General features: G+C 40.8%; 2 protein-coding genes across 4 annotated transcripts in view; one reads left to right on the forward strand and one right to left on the reverse strand.

The window, feature by feature from the left end:
• Positions 1-273: 273 nt before the first annotated feature.
• On the forward strand, positions 274-1,744 carry LOC129551945 (BMP/retinoic acid-inducible neural-specific protein 3-like). Its single transcript, XM_055420166.2, has 2 exons — positions 274-457; positions 630-1,744. The coding sequence occupies exons 1-2, from the start codon at positions 274-276 to the stop codon at positions 1,742-1,744; spliced, it is 1,299 nt and encodes a 432-aa protein (XP_055276141.2).
• Positions 1,745-5,176: 3,432 nt separating this feature from the next.
• Positions 5,177-20,467, reverse strand: part of BBS9 (Bardet-Biedl syndrome 9) — a 491,843-nt gene continuing 476,552 nt past the window's right edge. For 2 of the 3 annotated variants that reach the window (XM_055420896.2, XM_055420898.2), the window contains 2 exons: positions 6,522-6,632; positions 5,177-6,316 (listed from right to left, as the gene is read on the reverse strand). In XM_055420896.2, coding sequence (XP_055276871.2) covers positions 6,285-6,316; positions 6,522-6,632 — 143 coding nt within the window. In that variant the 3' untranslated portion in view covers positions 5,177-6,284. The remainder of the gene's footprint in view (positions 6,317-6,521; positions 6,633-20,467) is intronic. The other variant, XM_055420895.2, reaches the window with a different exon arrangement.

Raw genomic sequence — 20,467 nt, forward strand, 5'->3', positions numbered from 1 at the left:
GAAAGGGCGTTAGACAGACTACCCAGGCTGGACACCAAAGGCAGAAACTACAAAGGAAGGGGTTAATAGATTTGGTTACATAAGATTTAGAAATTTCTATTTAAAAAAACCATGTAGACACAAAATTAAAAGACAAGTGAAAAAATTGAGAACAATGGTTATATCATAATCAGCCAAGGTTTCCCTGCTGGCTCAGATGGTAAAGAATCTGCCTGCAGGAGTCAGATTTGTTCTTCCCCACTACATAAGTAGCAAGAAGAGGTGCAGCAAGCCATGGCCTTCGACTTCTTTCAAGAGAAAAAAGTTATCTCAGACTTTCCAACCTTAGAAATGTGCCACATAGCCACCTCTAACTTCAAGGGAATCTGGGAAAGTAGTTTTATTTGGGCACCTGGCGTTGAACAAAGCCAAGGTCCTGTTAGTAGCAAGAAGCAACCTTTGGATATTGAATGCCAATGTGAGTCACATTCTCATCTCACTTCGTATTAGTTAATCTAGAAACAGGATAGCAATTCACATTTTTTCCAAAGGTAATCTGGGCTGTCAAAGCACTTCAGACAGCTGTCATATTAGAAGGAGGAAGAAGACGGAAGACTGAGATCAAGGCACTGGAAGACTCAGTGTCTGAACTTCAACTTACTGGCTCACTCGCATCCAGTCTTTTCTCTACTGCAATGAGAACGGCCTCCTGGGCAGTTTTTCAGAAGAGATGCACTCCTGCACATGTACCAACGACCAGGTGGTCTATACGGCCTTCCTGCCCTGCACGGTGGGTGACGCGGCCGCCTGCCTCCCCTTCGCCCAAGACAACCGCACCTGTTGCAGTACCTGCAACACAGGCTACATGCTGAGTCAGGGCTTCTACAAACCCGAGGTCGCCGAGTCCACCGACCACTACATCGGCTTCAAGACTGACCTGCAAGACCTGGAGATGAAGGACCTGTTGCAGAAAACCGACAGGCGGCTGGAGGTGCACGCCATCTTCATCAGCAACGACATGCGCCTCAACAGCTGGTTCAACCCCTCCTGGCGCAAGAGGATGCTCCTCACCTTAAAGAGCAACAAGTACAAGTCGAGCCTGGTCCACATGATCCTGGGTCTCTCTTTACAGATCTGTTTGATGAAAAACAGCACCCTGGAGCCCGCGCTGGCCGTCTACATCAACCCCTTCGGAGGCAGCCCCTCTGAGAGCTGGTTTATGCCTGTGAATGAAAACAGCTTCCCCGACTGGAAGCGGACTAAGCTGGACCTCCCCCTGCAGTGTTACAACTGGTCGCTGACTCTAGGGAACAAGTGGAAGATGTTTTTCGAGACCGTGCACATCTACCTGAGGAGTCACATCAAGTCAAAAGGCCCCAGTGGCAAGGAGAGCATCTACTACGAACCCCAGGAGTTTACTGACCCATCCCTGAACCTGGGTTATATGAAAATCAATAACATTCAAGTGTTTGGCTACAGCATGCACTTTGACCTGGAAGCCATCCAGGACCTGATTCTGCAGCCGGACTACCCCTACACTCAGGGATCCCAGGACTCAGCACTTTTGCAGCTTCTAGAGATAAGAGACTGTGTAAATAAACTCTCCCCACCTGGTCAGCGTCGTCTAGACCTCTTCTCTTGCTTGCTTCGTCATAGACTCAAGTTGTCTACTAGTGAGGTGGTGAGAATCCAATCTGCTCTGCAGGAGTTTATTGCCAAATTGCCAAACACAGTGGATTATGACACGACCAAATTATGTAGTTAACCATACATGTCAAGCACAACCCAAAATCTTGAAAGAGTTTTTACAGTGCTTTTGTGGAACAGTCTATGTTTGGAAGAGTACCTTTAAATTGTCTTTTCAATACCTGTTTTATATCCGTCAATAACATTGGATGGCAATTTACACACATGGACTCGCTGACAATGAATATATTATACTGAAGTTTTGGTTTCTGAATGAAATAAATACTGACACCAGTCTAGAAGACATTCTACTTTTTAAAATAAATTTCATTTGTAATTTTATATGTTCCGTGGCAATACTTTTGTGTATTACATCCTCTAGAGGTAACATAAAGATACCAATAAAATTTTGTAGCTGAACAGTAATTAAAAAAAAAAAAAAGAATCTGCCTGCAATTCAGGAGACCCAGGTTCGATCCCTGGGTCAGGAAGATCCCCTGGAGAAGGAAATGGCAACCCACTCCAGTATTCTTACCTGGAGAATTCCATGGACAGAGGAGCCTGACAGGCTACAGTCCATGGGCTTGAAAAGAGTCAGATATGACTGAACAACTAACACTTTCTTTTCACTTCAATCAACCAAATATTAACATCATTTTCACATAAAGGCTATGATAAATCAATAAGGAGGTAATTATCACCACCACCAAAAAAGGAAAAGATGAATAGGAACAGGGAATTCACCAATGGAGGAATACAAATGGCAAATATATAAGAACACTAGAAATGTGCAAGAACACTAGAAATCAAAGAAATGCAGCTGTCTTGGACTAAAAGCTTTCAGTTTTAAAACATACATCTCACCAACAAGCTATACATCTGGGTGTGTATTTAGCCTTTTGGAAGCAGTCTGGATTCAAATCCCAGTTCTGCTACATACTAACTGCAGGATACTGGATAAATTATTTAGCTTCTATAAACCTCAATACTCTCATTTGTAAAACAGAGATACCAACATTCCCTACATCACAGTAATGTGAGGAGTGAATGAAATTGTACATATAAATTACCTAGTGCTGCTGCTGCTGCTAAGTCATTTCAGTCGTGTCCGACTCTGTGTGACCCCATAGATGGCAGCCCACCAGGCTCCGCCATTCCTGGGATTCTCCAGGTAAGAACACTGGAGTGGGTTGCCATATCCTTCTCCAATGTGTGAAAGTGAAAAGTGAAAGTGAAGTCGCTCAGTCTTGTCTGTCTAGTAGCGACCCCATGGACTGTAGCCCACCAGGCTCCTCTGTCCATGGGATTTTCCAGGCAAGAGTACTGGAGTGGCTTGCCATTGCCTTCATACATGGTTAAGAATTTAATAAATGTTTGCTATTCTATTAATGCATGCATGCATGCTAACTCACTTCAGTCATATCCAACTCTTTGCTCCTATGGACTGCAGTTTGCCAATCTCTGTCCATATGATTCTCCAGGCAAGAATACTGCAGTGCATTGTCATGACCTCCTTCAGGGGATTTTCCCAACCCAGGGATTGAACAAACCTGTGTCTCTTATGTCTCCTGCATTGGCAGGTGGGTTCTTTACCACTAGCACCATCTGGGAAGCCCATTTTATTAGTACTTATCCTTACACATTGGGTAATAATGAAAGCCTTGGGCTATTAAGAAACCTGTATCATCTTCCTTCTTCCAGCTTTTTTAGTTATTCCAAGATTATACACACACACACACACACACAAGAAATATACAATGGACAATTGTTATTAATCACTGAAGTACTGGTGTCAAAATAATGGGAATAGTTAAGAATTATTTAGGTCTTGATTTTTAAAAAGCCACTCTAAAAGAAAACACAATTTGTGGCTCCATTATTTTTCTGCTAGCAGAAACATTTTATGTGTGTTTTAAATCATGAGGCTAAAATCAGGGGTAAAAGATATATATACACATAACTTAAATTCAGGAAATTCTTTAATAAAAGATACTTTTAAGTCAATAATTAAATTATTTTTATCATTTTAGAACTTATATTTTAAATCTGATAATGTTTAAAAGGTTAATTAAGGATGGACATCTTAGAATATAATGCTTAGTGAAATAAGTCAGACAGAAAGACAAATACTAATATCACTTACATGTGGAATCTAAAAAAAATAATACAAATGTATCTATATATAAAGCAGAAACATACTCACAGGCATAGAAGACAAACTTATGGTTACCAAAGTGGAAGGGGGAACAAATGAGGAGTATGGAGTTAACAGATATAAACTATTAAACATAGAAAAGCAACAAGGACTTACAGCACAGGGGAATATATACCCAATATCTTATAAGAACCTAAAATGGAATTAATCAGCAAAAATCCCAAATCACTATGCTATATACCTGAAACTAACAAAGTACTCTAAGCTAACTATGCTTTAATGTTTTTAAGTTTAATTAGTAACTTCTTTCCTTTTTGCAGCTAGTAAAATGCAAATAGTAATAAATTAGATATATTTTTAAATACTTATATAACATATGCTTATAGAGTTCTGTATTAAAGTGATCTAAATAAAAAAATTATTTGGCCAAGTTATTTTGTTAATAGGCTTAAGATACTGATAACGATTTCTAGGAAAATATCTTACAAATATACTTCTGAACATAAAAACTCCCAGTATAATATGTAATTGTAGCAACAAAAGTCACCTTAAACTCCCCAAACACAGATAGGGAGTCTTTTGAATTTACATTGGTAGTCACTCCCTCATGGAATAGGGCAACAGTGGCAGCCATAAATAAAAGGAAAACAATGGAGGAGAAATATGAAAGAGATAGAAATCACTGCACTCATGTATATTTAAAGTAAGCTTTACAGATCAAACAATATGCTTCAGTTTTAAAATATCACAGGAAATAAAGGGAGAGATTCAAATGTGAATGGAAGAATTGGGGGGCACAGAGGAAGGGGAAGACTGATTAAGGCTGATGAACAAGGAAACGAGAGAAAGAAACTGAGTTAAAGAAAGGCAGACAGGACACTACAAACGGGACATGACTCACAAAAAAGGAGAGAAAACAGAGATGAGCTAATGGACACACACACTTCATGGAAAAATGTCCGTGGGAATCGAATACATAAAAAAAGACACATAACTCAGAAACACTCTTTAAAGAAGTAATATACTTCTTGTCTAACCTTTCTTCAGTGAAGCTGTTAAAGATGATCGGGAGAGTTGTGGTTTTTCATCTTTAGGCTTACACAGAGCCATGAACATCTTTTACTGGTCCCCACAGGCTGAATAACATTAACCTAATGGTTGATTCTGGCCCAAAGGCTAGAAGTTGTCCACTCACACACTTCACAATAAAAACTATTTAATCTTCTGCTGCATCTCCTAAAAAATAGAATGCTATAAATAATAAATAATACATCCTTTGCAATTTTTTGACATTTCACATATAGAAAAACCATGAGCCAATTTTTCCCTTGTACTAAATGAGGTATTCCAAAACTGGCACAGACATATTTTTGTTTAAATAAATTAGTCTTGCAACTGTAATTTTAACTTGAAATTGACAAACTCTCTTTATTTCTTGCATATTAAAACCTTACATTTTAATTATAATGGAGTATGAATCCTTTTATAACCTGGATTTTTAAAAAGTATTACCCATTTGGGTAATGAAAAGAGGATGTTAATGTACTAGCTTCCTTGAGGAGCCTTGTGGGCTACAGCCCATGGGGTTGCAAAGAGTTAGACACAACTGAGCGACTAACACTTTTCCTTGAAAATATTTTAAACATTTTCATACAATACTATAAAATGCACCTTTTCCTACTTTTAGCCTAGTCACAGTTTCTTTCATTTATAAACAACCATATTCAAGTCTTACTGTGGAGTAGTAACTTTTTTTTTGCGTGCATGGTCAGTCACTCAGTCATGTCTGACTCTTTGTGACCCCATTGACTGTAGATCACCAGTCTCCTCTGTCCATGGGATTTTTCAGACAAGAATACTAGACTGGGTTGCCATTTCCTCCTCCAGAGGATCTTCCCCACCCAGGGATTGAACCCACATCTCCTGTGTCTCCTGCATTGGCAGGTGGATTCTTTACCATTGAGCCACCTGGGAAACTCAGCAACATTTTTAGGTCCATTCAACTTCTTCCCATTAAATAAAGATATCAACCATATAACCCCCGATTATTAATAAATTTCAAGATATTGTTTGACAATGAGATGTTTATTAAACTCGATACATTTACTATATAAGAATTCTGTGGAAAAAATTGGGGTATCAAATAGGATCTAGGTCTCTGCATTATAAAGTCTGTCCCCAGAAGAGATCCTCTCACTATATCCTGCGGCTGAAATCATACAGATGACCAAAAAGCAGCATCATCCTTTCCTGGTAAGACAAGTTCAGCTGCCTTGCCCATATTAGTACAAGTCCTCCTAGAAAAATGAGAAGTCCCAAGCCCCATCTCTACATATTGTTATCTCCTGGCAGGTAAGCTGGATGAAGCACCTGGGCCAGGCCTTCATCTGTGCTTGGCATGAGGTCCACACAGGATCAACCTTCGGAAGGCCATCTTCCCCTCAACCAGACAACTCTACTTCAACTATTCCGTGACTCCTTGGAGGGGTGAAACTTCTGGGGAAATGAAAGAGAGAAAGAGAGAGAAAAGATCTGAATACTGAAAGGAATATACAAATGATCAAATTCAGCTGCACCAATGTCAAGGGGAAGGATAAAAAGTTAGAAAAGAAGAACTTTTGCAAAATGCTTTTTGGTATGACAAAACCCGACCAGAGTGTCACTGTTCTGACTTATTTGTGAGGGCCACCCATTCTCTTACCAGGTACAGGAGTCTCCATCATGAGGTGTTTGTGGTTGGTAAACAGTTCAGAGGAGTCTTGTTCTATTGATCTTTCCTCTAGGTCTGATTCTGGGATTGTAGCACAGCCACCTAGTTGAAAAATACAAATAATATTTTAAAGAACAGAAAAATCAATCTTCCCAGACATCAACAACAGCTTAAGAATGTACCAGTCGTAAAGATAACAAATGATGAGACAACAATCTTCAGGAGCTGAGCAAAATAATAATAATAATAATCTTCAATATATTTCTTTTGGAGTAAACGCTGGAAATGAGTTATTGCCCTTAAAGACACACTGATGATCATTCAGCAACAACAGCAATGGTGTTGTCTTCAAATTTATCCTTTTTAAATTCAGAATGGACAAAATCTATAGTATAGTGATACTCAAACTATAATGGTAATTATATCAATAGTATGAAGTCCCCTTTGGAATCAGAGCATCAGAAACTATAAAAGAAACAAACCACATCAACCATGAGGGAAAGAAACCTTCCTTGAATGATGAGAATGAACGCTAGTGTTCTGAGATGGTGACCACGGTGGTATTTCTCTGGTGTTTGATTCTATCCCTGAATCCTAACACCTTATAGCACAGACACAAACACTTTATTATTCAGCAGCAAAATGAACTGCATTTAGAAGCTTTCAATTCCAAGTCAATTCAAGGTGATTTGAGGATGAGCTGGCACAACAGAGCTTTAAAAATATTAAGTATGTTATTTGATTTTATCCACCAAAATCTTGTATGGAAAACTCATGTGAGAACTTCCTGACTACATCTGCAACTTTATTTGACTAATTTGCCATCATTTTTCTGGAAATGTACTAACATGCTGTATACTGTACATGTTTTTTCCCAAAGCCATTCTTCTTGTAAATGAAGTGTGATTTTTATTTCTTTTTCTGAGATTTCTCATACACTGAGTCCAAAGCCTCCATATTCAAGTTTTGCTTTATGCATGAGGGGGGTTTATAAAGCAAGGGTACCAGCAGCACTGATGTGTAAACCACATCATTCAAGTGAGAGGGAAGTGGACAGATTCCAGGTCTGAAGGAAAATACACCTTATCACCCATCCCTCTGTATCAGCTCTGAAAAAGAAATTGATGTTGAGGGAAACTTGAGAGACAAGGATTTCCACACTCATAAAATAAGAATTAGAGGTTGCCTCAGAGGTTCCCCAAACAGGAAATGTTAGAATTATCCATCAGTGCAATGGAACTCACCCCGCTATATCTGAAAATAGCTAGGGCCCTATCCAGAAGGAGAACCAGGTTTATTTTTAATCTGTTTCCAAAACTTATAGATCATAGTGACAATAATTAACATTACCACATGCTTTCTCAGTGATGATAACTCTGCCTATATTATCTTATTTAGTTCCTACAAACCACACCATGAAACAGATAATATTATTCTCCTTTTACAGATAGGAAAACAGAGGTCTCATGAGATCAGTACATCATTTCCTGGAAATGTTCTAACATGTTGTACACTGTACTTATTTTTCTTCCCAAAGCTATTCTTGTTAAGTCTTTGCCAAGGTCACACAGCTCCTAAGGAGTAAGACAGAGCTCACACCCAAGCCTGACAACTCCCAAAGCCTGTGTTATCTAAGCATTACTATATGGCTCCCAGTTGAAGCATCAGTCAGAGATACCTGGTGGGAAGGTCTTGGGTGGCAGCAGGTTTTATCTCACCTGCTGACCTACCAGGTGTGGCTGCCAGGAGCACTGCTTAGAGTATTGTGAGGACAGGGGCAGGCTCTGAGCCACTATGGGACTATGGAGAAGCCCAAGAGATAGCACCCTTCTTCTCTTGGACCTTCATCTAACTGAGAAAAAAGGAACAGGGTATTTGGAGGTGGGGAGGGGGCACCTCTGTAAGATTAATTGCAGAAAGAACAAAGAGAAGGGAGTGGTGGTGGTGTTTGGTCTCACGTCCAACTCTTGCTACCCCATGGACTATAGCCTGCCAGGCTCCTCTGTCCATGGGATTTTCCAGGCAAGAATACAGGAGTGGGTTGCCATCTCTTTCTCCCAAGAAAATAGGCCAAAGAATAGCTTTCTAGACTCATAAATCAGATTAAGTCATTTCTCCATCCCCAAGGCAGAGGGAAGAAGAGGATTCGGACAGGAACGTTGTACTGATGCAGTTACCTTTGCACACAAGAAAACTTTGAGAGTGGAGAAGTGTCTCCTGTCAACAGACGGGAGAAAGTGCAGTGATCACAGAGCAGCGCTGCCATGTGTGCAGAGGCAAGTCTCCACTGATTAATCAGTGTCTACCGTTTATTCCAGCTGACTCAATATTGGAGCAAGTGAGAAGGCACAAGGGAAAAGTCAGTTGCTCTAGACTATCCCGTTGATTCTACATTACATGAATTACAACATATGTAATCTCTTGTCCTTGGAACAAAAGTTTTGCCTTGTCCAGAGTACAGAGAGATGATGAATCTTTCAAATCCCACTGCAGGGTTGACCAGTCATGTGCCCTAGAAATGCCACCCTCTCTTCAGATATCTCCGTGTGGCCAGACTGACCAACTATGTGCCTGGAGTTTCTGCCACTTCAAGCTCGGAAGGAACAGGAGGATGGGAGCTCTGGCATTCTGACCAATGGGAAATGGGGGAAGGGAAGGAGCCCGGTGGAGAACTCCCCTACTACTTCTTCCAGGGTTGACTCTGAATTATTATTCCTTTTTTTTGCCAATCTCCAGAAAAACGCTGTGTGCTGAGTGGCCTCTTCCTGGCTCTTTGAGAAAAGTGGTCAGGCAGGCAGGATGCCCCACAAAGTGGTGCACATAGTTCCTTGACCAACTTCCCTTTCTCCTCATCCTCCTTTCCCTGAACTGGCCAAATAAAATGCTACTTTAACTTCTGTCTCAGGTCTGTTTTCTTGCAAAAATCACTGGCATGGGAAGTAGTATTAAAAAGCAGGCCTTCAAGATGAAAATTTGAAGTTAGATCACCCATCTATCTGTATGAAATAGGGGCTCCATGGCTGGGGGTAAACAGACTGGAAATACCAAATAGTTTGCCAGTCCATGGCCTGATGCAAGGCTCACAGAAAGCTACTCTTCATATAGCATCCTAATTTGTATTATGCAATTACTCGTCCATGGTTAACTGGGATGATGTACATTTAGAGATTGGGAGATCAAGTAGCTGTGGCATGGCAACATTTATAAGGGTTACAGAGTAGGGTGGCTGCTTCTGATAACTGCTGCTGCTGCTGCTGCTAAGTCACTTCAGTCGTGTCCGACTCTGTGTGACCCCATAGACGGCAGCCCACTAGGCTCCCCCGTCCCTGGAATTATCCAGGCAAGAACACTGGAGTGGGTTGCCATTTCCTTCTCCAATGTGTGAAAGTGAAAAGTGAAGTCGCTCAGTCGTGTCCGACCCTTAGCGACCCCATGGACTGCAGCCCACCAGGCTCCTCCAGGCATGGGATTTTCTAAGCAAGAGTACTGGAGTGGCTTGCCATTGCCTTCTCCGTCTGATAACTAGTACCCTGCAAAAAGAAAATGGCAAGTTTAGTTCAGTTAGCAGGCAGCAGAAAGCAGATCCAGAAAGTCAGAAGGCCTCTTTAGCCTTACTGGTTTAAGCCAGATCACCGGGCCAGATATGCTGGGGAGCTTATTATAGCAACCTCGGGCCCCATCCACACCTACTGAATTAGAATCTGCTAAGAAGGGCAGATGGGTATATCTGATGAGATTTTTGTTAGGAAAAAAATATTTGTTAAAAATTCCAGAGTAGCCAGTAAAAGGAGAGAAATAAAATGTACCTTCTGAAGCCCATCTTGGAAGTGGAGTCTGGGTTCCACTGATGTTAGATAAAGGACCCTAGGCTTAGATGCCTAGGAGAAGGGGAGAAGGGGAAGAAAAACCACAGCTGAATGAAATTATCCAAACACACATTGTGAGTTTGTGTCACAGAGGACCCATGGGCAAAAGCAAGGGAAAGCCAGGGACTTCCTGATCTGGAAATTACAGTGCTGTGGACTTACTGTGTGCTGGGCACTTGGCTGTGAATTCTCAATGCATTAGCTCACTCAATCCTCAAACAACTCTGTAAGGAAGGGGTCCACGTGGCCACCTCTGAAGTTGACTACTCTATTTACTCATGCTACTTGATGTGCTGAGTTCTATTTGACAGATACTTGAGACTATGCCAAAGCCTTTGACTGTGTGGATCACAATAAACTGTGGAACATTCTGAAAGAGATGGGAATCCCAGACCACCTGACCTGCCTCTTGAGAAACCTGTATGCAGGTCAGGAAGCAACAGTTAGAACCGGTCATGGAACAACAGACTGGTTCCAAATAGGAAAAGGAGTGCGTCAAGGTTGTATATTGTCACCTTGCTTATTTAACTTATATGCAGAGTACATCATGAGGAACGCTGGGCTGGAAGAAGCACAAGCTGGAATCAAGATTGCCGGGAGAAATATCAATAACCTCAGATATGCAGATGACACTACCCTTATGGCAGAAAGTGAAGAGGAACTCAAAAGCCTCTTGATGAAAGTGAAAGAGGAGAGTGAAAAGGTTGGCTTGAAGCTCAACATTCAGAAAACTAAGATCATGGCATCTGGTCCCATCACTTCATGGGAAATAGATGGAAAAACAGTGGAAACAGTGTCAGACTTTGTTTTTTTGGGCTCCAAAATCACTGCAGATGCTGATTGCAGCCATGAAATTAAAAGACGCTTGCTCCTTGGAAGGAAAGTTATGACCAACCTTGATAGTATATTAAAAAGCAGAGACATTACTTTGCCGACCAAGGTCCGTCTAGTCAAGGCAATGGTTTTTCCCGTGGTCATGTATGGATGTGAGAGTTGGACTGTGAAGAAAGCTGATCGCCGAAGAATCGATGCTTTTGAACTGTGGTGTTGGAGAAGACTCTTGAGAGTCCCTTATACTGCAAGGAGATCCAACCAGTCCATTCTAAAGGAGATCAATCCTGGATGTTCATTGGAGGGACTGATGCTAAAGCTGAAACTCCAATACTTTGGCCACCTCATGAGACGAGTTGACTCACTGGAAAAGACTCTGATGCTGGGAAAGGTTGGGGGCGGGAGGAGAAGGGGACGACGGAGAATGAGATGGCTGGATGGCATCACCGACTCTGTGGACATGAGTTTGAGTGTACTCCGGGAGTTGGTGATGGACAGGGAGGCCTGGCGTGCTGTGATTCATGGGGTCGCGGAGAGTCGGACACGACTGAGCGACTGAACTGAACTGAACTGAACTGAACTGAGAAAGCTGAGTGCCGAAGAATTGATGCTTTTGAACTGTGGTGCTGGAGAAGACTCTTGAGAGTCCCTTGTACTGCAAGGAGATCCAACCAGTCCATTCTAAAGGAGATCAATCTGGGTGTTCATTGGAAGGACTGATGCTAAAGCTGAAACTGCAATACTTTGGCCACCTCATGTGACAAGTTGACTCATTGGAAAAGACTCTGATGCTGGGAGGGATTGGGGGCAGTAGGAGAAGGGGATGACAGAGAATGAGATGGCTGGATGGCATTACCAACTCGATGGACATGAGTTTGAGTGAACTCCGGGAGTTGGTGATGGACAGGGAGGCCTGGCGTGCTGTGATTCATGAGGTCACAGAGTTGGACACGACTGAGCGACTGAACTGAACTGAACTGATTCTAACCCAGATGAATCCTGGTGGCCCAGCTTACCTGCCTCACTACCTTGTAACTCAAGTAGCCTCAACAGGAGGTTTGCTGAACAGCACATATTTTTAGGCTCTGTGGGCCATCTGGTCTCTGGTTTCAGTTTTGCCATTGTCATGCAAAAGCATCCAAGGATAAAATGAATGAGCATTAGCTATGTCCCAATAAAATTTCATTGATTAAAGCAGGCAATGGGTCAGATCTGGCCCACTGGCTGTACACAGTTTGCCAATCCCTGGCCTGATTCAAGCTACTCTTCATACAGCATCCTAATTCTAAATGTTCCTAGAGGCATATAACACAGTCAGATCATCTGACAGTATTGCTATAACAATAGTAACAGGGAGGAGGAGTAATAGTAGCAGTTCTTTAAAAGAATATTGCTTGCCCTACTATTAAAAATGCTTTTTGTTTGGGCAGTGATAAGTTTATCTTTAATGAACTTTAATTTTTAGAACAGTTTTAGATGTATAGGAAAAAAACTGGCAAATAATACAAAGAATTCCTGTACATTCTCTACACAGTTTCTCCTGCTGTTAACATCTTGCATCAGTATGGTACGTTTGTTATGATCAATGAACCAATATGGGTACATTTAGTTAAAGTCTATGGTCTATTCAGATTTCCTTAGTTTTTACATAACATCCTTTTCTGTCTCAGGATCGCATCTAGAAAACCCCATGGCATTGGTTGTCCTCTGTCCTTTGACTCTTCTTGGTGGTGACAGCTTCTCAGACTTTCCTTACTTTTGATGGCCTTGAAGTTTTGACAAGTATTGGGTCAGGTATATTGCAGAATGCCCTTCTGTTGGAAACTGTTTAAAGTTTTTCTCATGATTAGACTGGGGAGAAAAAAAGTTTTTTCCCTAAATTCTTAAGACTTCCCCATTTGGGGATTGTTTCCAGTTGTTCTTTTCCTCTATCAAAACACCAGGTGGGCGGTTGAATGGTGGGGACAGTGAAGGGGATGGGTGGCCAACAGCGAGTCTTCACTTAGACTGTAAAGTTCTTAGGAGGGGGTCAGGCTGAGGCTAGCTGTCAGACCCAGGCAGGTTACCAGTTGTCCCATTTGTAAAGAGAGGGTCTTAATGAGGCCTTTTGTGTGGATTATGTGACACTGTATACACTGAACACAGTGCTCAGCACAAAGTACCTTTTACCATTTCTGTCATCTATGAATTTTCTTGGCATAGACGCACTTTCCACACCATTTCTGAGGAATGAAAGAACTTTAGCTTTTAATGCAACTACCTTCATTTAAAAACAGAGGCTCAGAGAGGGTAGTGGATGCCCCTTATATTCTAGGGCTTGTGCCTGGTTCTCCTGCTTGCTAAACCATTACCACTTTCTCAAAACCACATTTTTTTCCCAGACAGATCTCAGTGGATTTGCCTGTAAGTTGGCTGTCCTGACCAGTACTTCCTTTTAATGATACAGAAAACCCAGAAAGTTGGCAAGCAGTTCTTTGGGTGTATTTTAGGACTTTGTAGATTTATATTCTTGTGACAGAGATCTCTGCAATCAACTGAGTTGCTGCTGCTGCTGCTAAGTCACTTCAGTCGTGTCCGACTCTGTGTGACCGCACAGACGGAAGCCCACCAGGCTCCCCTGTCCCTGGGATTCTCCAGGCAAGAACACTGGAGTGGGTTGCCATTTCCTTCTCCAATGTGTGAAAGTGGAAAGTGAAAAGTGAAAGTGAAGTCGCTCAGTCGTGTCTGACCCTTAGCAACCCCACAGACTGCAGCCTACCAGGCTCCTCCATCCATGGGATTTTCCAGGCAAGAGTACTGGAGTGGCTTGCCATTGCCTTCTCCGCAAACAGTTGCTAGGAGGGAGCAAAAAGATACAGGCCTGCCTTCCTGGAAGATATATCCTAGTGGAAGAGACAGGCAAAAGCAAATGAACAAATAAGTAAAGGTCATAAGTTGTAATCTAGTCGCTTCTGTTACTCAGTATTATTCCTGTGAGACAAAGAAGTGATCTGAGTTCTATCCCCCCAAATTTTTAAAGCAGTACTAAGTAAAAAAAATTGAAGATTTAGAATTATTAAGAAATGGATCTTTATAGATATTTTATGACTCTTTTGGGCGCAAATATTCCATTCCTTCAGGGGGGTAAAAACATTTTTCTTCTTTTATCTTCCTATCTTTAAAAGGAATCAAACAAGCAGACACTTTGAGAATCACAAATGACCACACACACCCTGCTCTGACTTGCCAGCCAAAGAATCTTCTGTTCATATGCCTGAAATGCCACTAAAAATTAAAAACAGTAAAAACCTCAAAAATATATACCAATGACATTTTTCTTTTAATCAAGATTTACTTGATGGCTAAAGTGTTTTTGAGGTTAACATTCAGTTTCCATTTCAAAGATTTTTAATTCGTGTGAAGTGTGGGGAATAGATGCTTTGAAAAGACTATTTCACTATCTTAAACATGAAACACTTCCCTAAGAAACTATGAGCATTTAAAAATTTTTTTTAATTATTTTAATTGGAGGATAATTACTTTACAATATTGCGGTGGTTTTTGCCACACATCGACATGAATCAGCCACAGGTACACACATGTCCCCTCATCCTGAGTCCCCCTCCCACCTCCCTCCCTACCCCATCCCTCTGGGTTGTTCCAGAGCACTGGATTTGAGAGCTCTGCCTCATGCATCAAACTTGCACTGGTCATCTGTTTTACCTGTGGTAATGTACATGTCTCAATGCTATTCTCTCAAATCAGAAACTGTGAGTATTACAAACTCTGAAAATGAATCCATTTGAAACGTGTTAGTCTCTCTCCTTGCCCAGTGTCTGTCTCTCTGTGTATATGTGCACACACACCCACACGCAGGGCATACAGACACGCGTAAGAGTTTTACTGATAGTCCTCTTTTACTTTTGTTCATTTTTATATTTTCTTAAAATATATATTTTTTGAGGGCTTCCCGTGTTAATAATAAGGAATCAGTAATAAGGAATCTGCCTGCCAATGCAGGAGACATGGATTCAATCCCTGATTCAGGAAGATGCCACATGCTGCAGAGTGGCCAAACCCCTGCACCACAACTACTGATCCTGTGCTCTAGAGCCTGGGAGCAGCAACTACTGAAGCCCACCCAGAGTCCATGCTCTACAACGAGAAGCCACTGCAATGAGAAGCCCACACAGCACAACTATAGAATAGCCCCCACTCTCCACAACCAGAGGAAAGCCTGTGCAGCAACAAAGATGCAGCAAATCAAAAATAACAAAAATAAATAAAATTACATATTAAATACAAATGCATATATATATATGCTACAGGAAGTCAAAAATCCCATAGTATGTTTATGAACCAATTTTAACTGAGTATTTAGAAATTTTTTACGGAAGAATGGAAGGAAGAGGAGTGGGTAAAAGAGAGAAGGAAATAGAGGATGAAAAGGAAAAGTGGGGAGGGGAGGATGAATCAGCAACACAGTCTATATTTCTGTGTGTACACTCCTACAGAAGATATTTGGGGTGACTTACTAAAGGTACAGATAATAAAATATTAAAGAATAAAAAAACATAACAGCGGTTAGAAAAATGTGATGCAGAGTAGGAGGTATATGGCTAGGAAGAATTGTATATAAAATACAGATAAAAACTTATACAAGGGCTGGCATGGAGATAAAAAGCCAAAAGCTCTGGAGCAGAAGTGGGGCTGCACTTCGCCTGATTAATTCTCCACTGACCTCCCTTCCTCCATACTGGACTTCAACTCAAAGGGTCCAATCTATCTTGTACTTGGACTTAACATTTCCTTAAGAGCACACTATAATTGGTAAAGCTATGCTTGTTGGAAATTTTCTGACTGATGGTATGGGTGTGTGTGGGGGTGTGTGTGCGTGTGTGCGGGTGTGTGTGCGTGTGTGCACACGCACCTATTCTGTGCTTAAGGGCCACTTTATTTTTAAACTCTTGTCTGTTTATATCTTTTCGTTTCTTTAGGATTTTCAGTCTTCTCTCTCTCTCAATTAAAAAAATTTTTTTGGCTATGCAGGACTATAGTTCCCCAACCAGGGATCAAACCTGTGCCCCCCTGCAATGGAAGGTAGTTAAAGGCCATTTTAGACAGCCAAGATTTCTGTGAAATTGGGTTTACAGAGGTACTTACTAAGCAAATACTACAGAAAAACACACGTAAAGGAGATTGTTAAAAACACAACAGCCAGAGACCTTGTCAAAGCCCATCTTGGAAATAAAGCCCTCAAGAATCTAATACAGTACTGAATGAATATAGCATGACAAGTCAGATTGATATCATATGAAGATGCTGCTTCCCTGAAGGAGAAACTGGAGAGCATTAGTTGATATCTTTCTCATCTCCATTTCCATGAGATCCTTTTTTTTTGGTTGTAACGTGGAGACACCCCACCCTTAATCTGGTACAATTTTACAAGTTCAAAACTCAGGAAAAACAGAAGAAAAAAATATCTTTCAATAAAGTCTTAGGTTTCCAGTTCCAATATATGATATTTGTTTTTCTGTGTTTCTTTCAAATCTATTTTGTAACTTTTCTTTCTCTATATATTTCCAGATGACATGCTGACTGCATAGATGGTAGCTTATCTACTAGTTAACACAGATAATAATGGTTAACCACAGAGAGGCAGGTGAAGGTCACTGTAATATGTGTCCAACATGATCCCTATAGAATGCTTGACAGTTCAGTTCCACTGCTAATAACAAATTTTGATCTCCCCACACACAGTAAGAACTTCAAATGTGTTCAAGGGTATGCACACACCTATGTTTGAAAATAGTTCCATTTCACATCTCACAAGACCAAGTTTGTGAATAAAAGAGTCTAATATATTTTAAGGGGTCTAAGGAAATGGCAACCCACTCCAGTGTTCTTGCCTGGAGAATCCCAGGGATGGGGGAGCCTGGTGGGCTTCCATCTATGGGGTCACACAGAGTCAGATACGACTGAAGTGACTTAGCAGCAGCAGCAGCAGCATGTTTCTCTCCAGTACTCTTGCCTGGAAAATCCCAGGGACGGAGGAGCCTGGTGGGCTGCAGTCCATGGGGTCGCAACAAGTTGGACACGACTGAGCGACTTCACTTTCACTTTTCACTTTCATACATTGGAGAAGGAAATGGCAACCCACTCCAGTGTTCTTGCCTGGAGAATCCCAGGGACGGTGGAGTCTGTTGGCTGCCATCTATGGAGTCGCACAGAGTCGGACACGACTGAAGTGACTTAGCAGCAGCAGCAGCATGTGTCTCAGCAAGTTCTAAAATTCCCATAATGGCTGAATATTAAGTCACTTGGGGTATAAGGGCTCCAGTCAGAGAATCTAGATTTAACAGAGTAGAGTCCTCCTGGCATTAAGATGTTTCCACAACTTGAATAATAATAGGTGTCCAGGTATTTTTTAGCTGGACCACCACTTAGAATGTAGGTCCACTCAGTACAAAGGATTAAGAAATACAGGAACATAGCAATTTTCATCCACTGATAATTATGTAAACAGAATGTACCAAGCAGAGAAAAGTCCTATTTACAAAAAAATCAAGCACAGTCCATAAATCCTACAGATTGGAAGGGATCCAGGTTAAGAATTTCTCCAGATGTCACTCTGTAAACAGGGCTTCATAAAGTGAATTCCCCAATTAATTGTTGGTAAGAGTAAGCTCTACAGTATGTTAGTGCATTATGACCCTCTACAATATGTAGATGAATTGCCTGGCCCTATAGATCATTAGTCAGATATGATACAACAGAATTCAGGAGAAAGAAGTAGAGTGAGCACAATTTCTTCTGATATGGAGAGAAGGTCCCATAAACTTACTGCTCAGGAACTCGGAGCTTTGTTCACTGAAGGAAATGAGAACTCTCCCATTTACTTGCATTACATCTGTTTTTCTAACACATTTAGCTCCTAACCTGGAGTGCTTGGAAAGACACACACCCAGTAAGAACATAAACATGGAACTTTAAAAAAAAAAAAGGACTACTCACTATTTTGTTAAAGTCTCCAATCACAATGTTTTCCCATATGTTAACAAGGCCATTAAATCCTCCAAACAGGAACACAAAAGTATTACCCAGCCATTGTGAGAAGGTGGGGAAGAAGAAGAAGTTAATAACTGCTTTCCCTTGCCAGTTGATCAATGTCTAGAGCATTCTGCAAGGAAATGCAAGATCCACTGTCTTTCAGCTAGATCTTTTCTATACTGATAAGTATAGCATTTTTTGTTCTAAAAGAAGGTGACTGTGGTTTTTAATTTCCATTTTGTTTCTAAATCCTAAGGCAATCCAATGTACAACTGGAAAGAGACATAATTTTAAGACATTTCCATTTCAAATACTTTCCTCTCCTAACTCCCTCTTCAGAGACCAACTCTCTCTCAGAAGTACACAGGCACAAATAAAACATTATAGCTACAGTTGAGAAAGAAAGGAAGCCAATAGTTCTGCAATAATAATTTCTTTAAAAAAAATGAAACAGTAAGAGTATAACTCTACTTTGCTTGGACACTACATAATAAGGGAGCCAGTGTTCTACACAGCTTCCCTCTTGCATCAAGTGGCTATTAATTCCCCAGTGATCCTGGCAACATTTCTTCAACTTGAATTTCTTTCCACAACCCAATTAAAAGCCATAATCTTGACTAAATTGTGTTGTTTTTAAGAATGACAGAGTCTAGATGGATGGAGATTTTGAAACCAAGAGTTCAGCTGGGTCACTTCAGTTATAAACGGGTTTAAGGAAAGAGTGAAGAACACAGTGGCTCTGGAGAGTGCCTGTTTCATTATACTCTCTCACAAATGAGGAACCTGAACAAGTATTCTTGCCTGGAGAATCCCATGGACAGAGAAGCCTAGCAGGCTACAGTCCATAGGGTCACAAAGAGTTGGACACCGCTAAAGCGACTTAGCACGCAGGTACAAACAAGTACTCAGGATTCATTCCAAAACAACTCTGTTATCTAATGATAAATGTCTACAATAGCCCATTAAACAAGGTCATATTTTGCAGAGAAGGGAAATGTACACAAGATGATAAACCATCCCTTTGATCATGGGAAGGGATATCCAAGATGGGACATGGCAAGTATCATCAAAACTTGAGAAAAGTCATATGAGTCTGGACCTCAGTTTCCTTTTTTTTCTAAAATGCAGAAAATAACAGCATTCACTTTATGAAAGATGAAGATTAATTTGGTCAATGCTTGTAATACAGTTATCACAGAGCCTGGCACACAATAAACCGCCAGTAAATGCTGGGCATTTATTTTCAGTACTAACCTCCAACATACGTTCGTCATTACGTTACAGCCAATTACACATGAAACTACAAGCCATGAGCATGGTATGAATTTATATCTGATGCTTGAAAACATGCTCAGGTGAAAACAGAAATGGGGAATGAGGAGCAGCGGTGGAATGTTTCTATTAGTAGCATGATCCAATGGTCAAAGCCAAAATTGTCAAAGAGGCACTAAAATAACTCACTTGAAAAACAGTGCACACATTCTTTTTAAGATGAAGTCACCAATAATCCACTATCCTAGATAACCACTCTTCTGAGATTACATTAGGAATTTTAAAAGGGCTCAAATGGTGACGATGATCAGGGGTGGACAATCACTTTCATTGTTTTCTATTTACCAGCAGGGCCATTACTACTGAGAAATGCAAACCCACAAGATAATATGACATAAATGGATGAAACATTAAGATAAAAGGGCAAAACAGTGGCAGGTTTGCTTTCTCATGGGAAATTGAAATGGCCAGCAGATGAACCTTCAAAGAGGAAGTCTGCTGACCCAGTGTTACTAAACATAGGAGGCAGCCAAAGAACAGAGGAATAAAGCAATGTATTTAAATGTATGCCTTGAAGGAAGCAAACACCAATTACTTTTATATGATTTTAATTCTCCCAGTGACTACTTCACGGGTGTTGGCAAGTCCTTCTGGAAAATAAAGGGATTATTAATGAAGGACTCAGTGGCAATGCTCACCAGGTTCTAAGAAATAATGCTTAACAAAGAGTCATTTACTTCATACTTCATCTCTAGAGCTAAAGAATTTTTAAGAATCCCTCAAAAGCTAGTATAGTATTTGCTCACATATATGATCCTTTCTACTTTAATTTCAAGATGGTTCTATAGCCTGTGTGATAAACAAATAAGTTTTCCACAGGAAAATAAAGGAAAATAGCTGAATTTTTTTCTCTTTTGCAAAGAGTGTATGTTTAATATA

This window comes from Moschus berezovskii, chromosome 3 (genome assembly GCF_049115385.1).
Source record: "Moschus berezovskii isolate FMDL1 chromosome 3, NW_MosBer_1.0, whole genome shotgun sequence".
NCBI classification, from domain to species: Eukaryota; Metazoa; Chordata; class Mammalia; order Artiodactyla; family Moschidae; genus Moschus; species Moschus berezovskii.

Coding starts and splice junctions, on each gene's coding strand:
- LOC129551945 (XM_055420166.2), top strand. CDS start 274: ATGGCCTTCGACTTCTTTCAAGAGAAAAAAGTTATCTCAGACTTTCCA. Junction 458..629: donor TTTGGATATTGAATGCCAAT/GTGAGTCACATT, acceptor TCAGTGTCTGAA/CTTCAACTTACTGGCTCACT.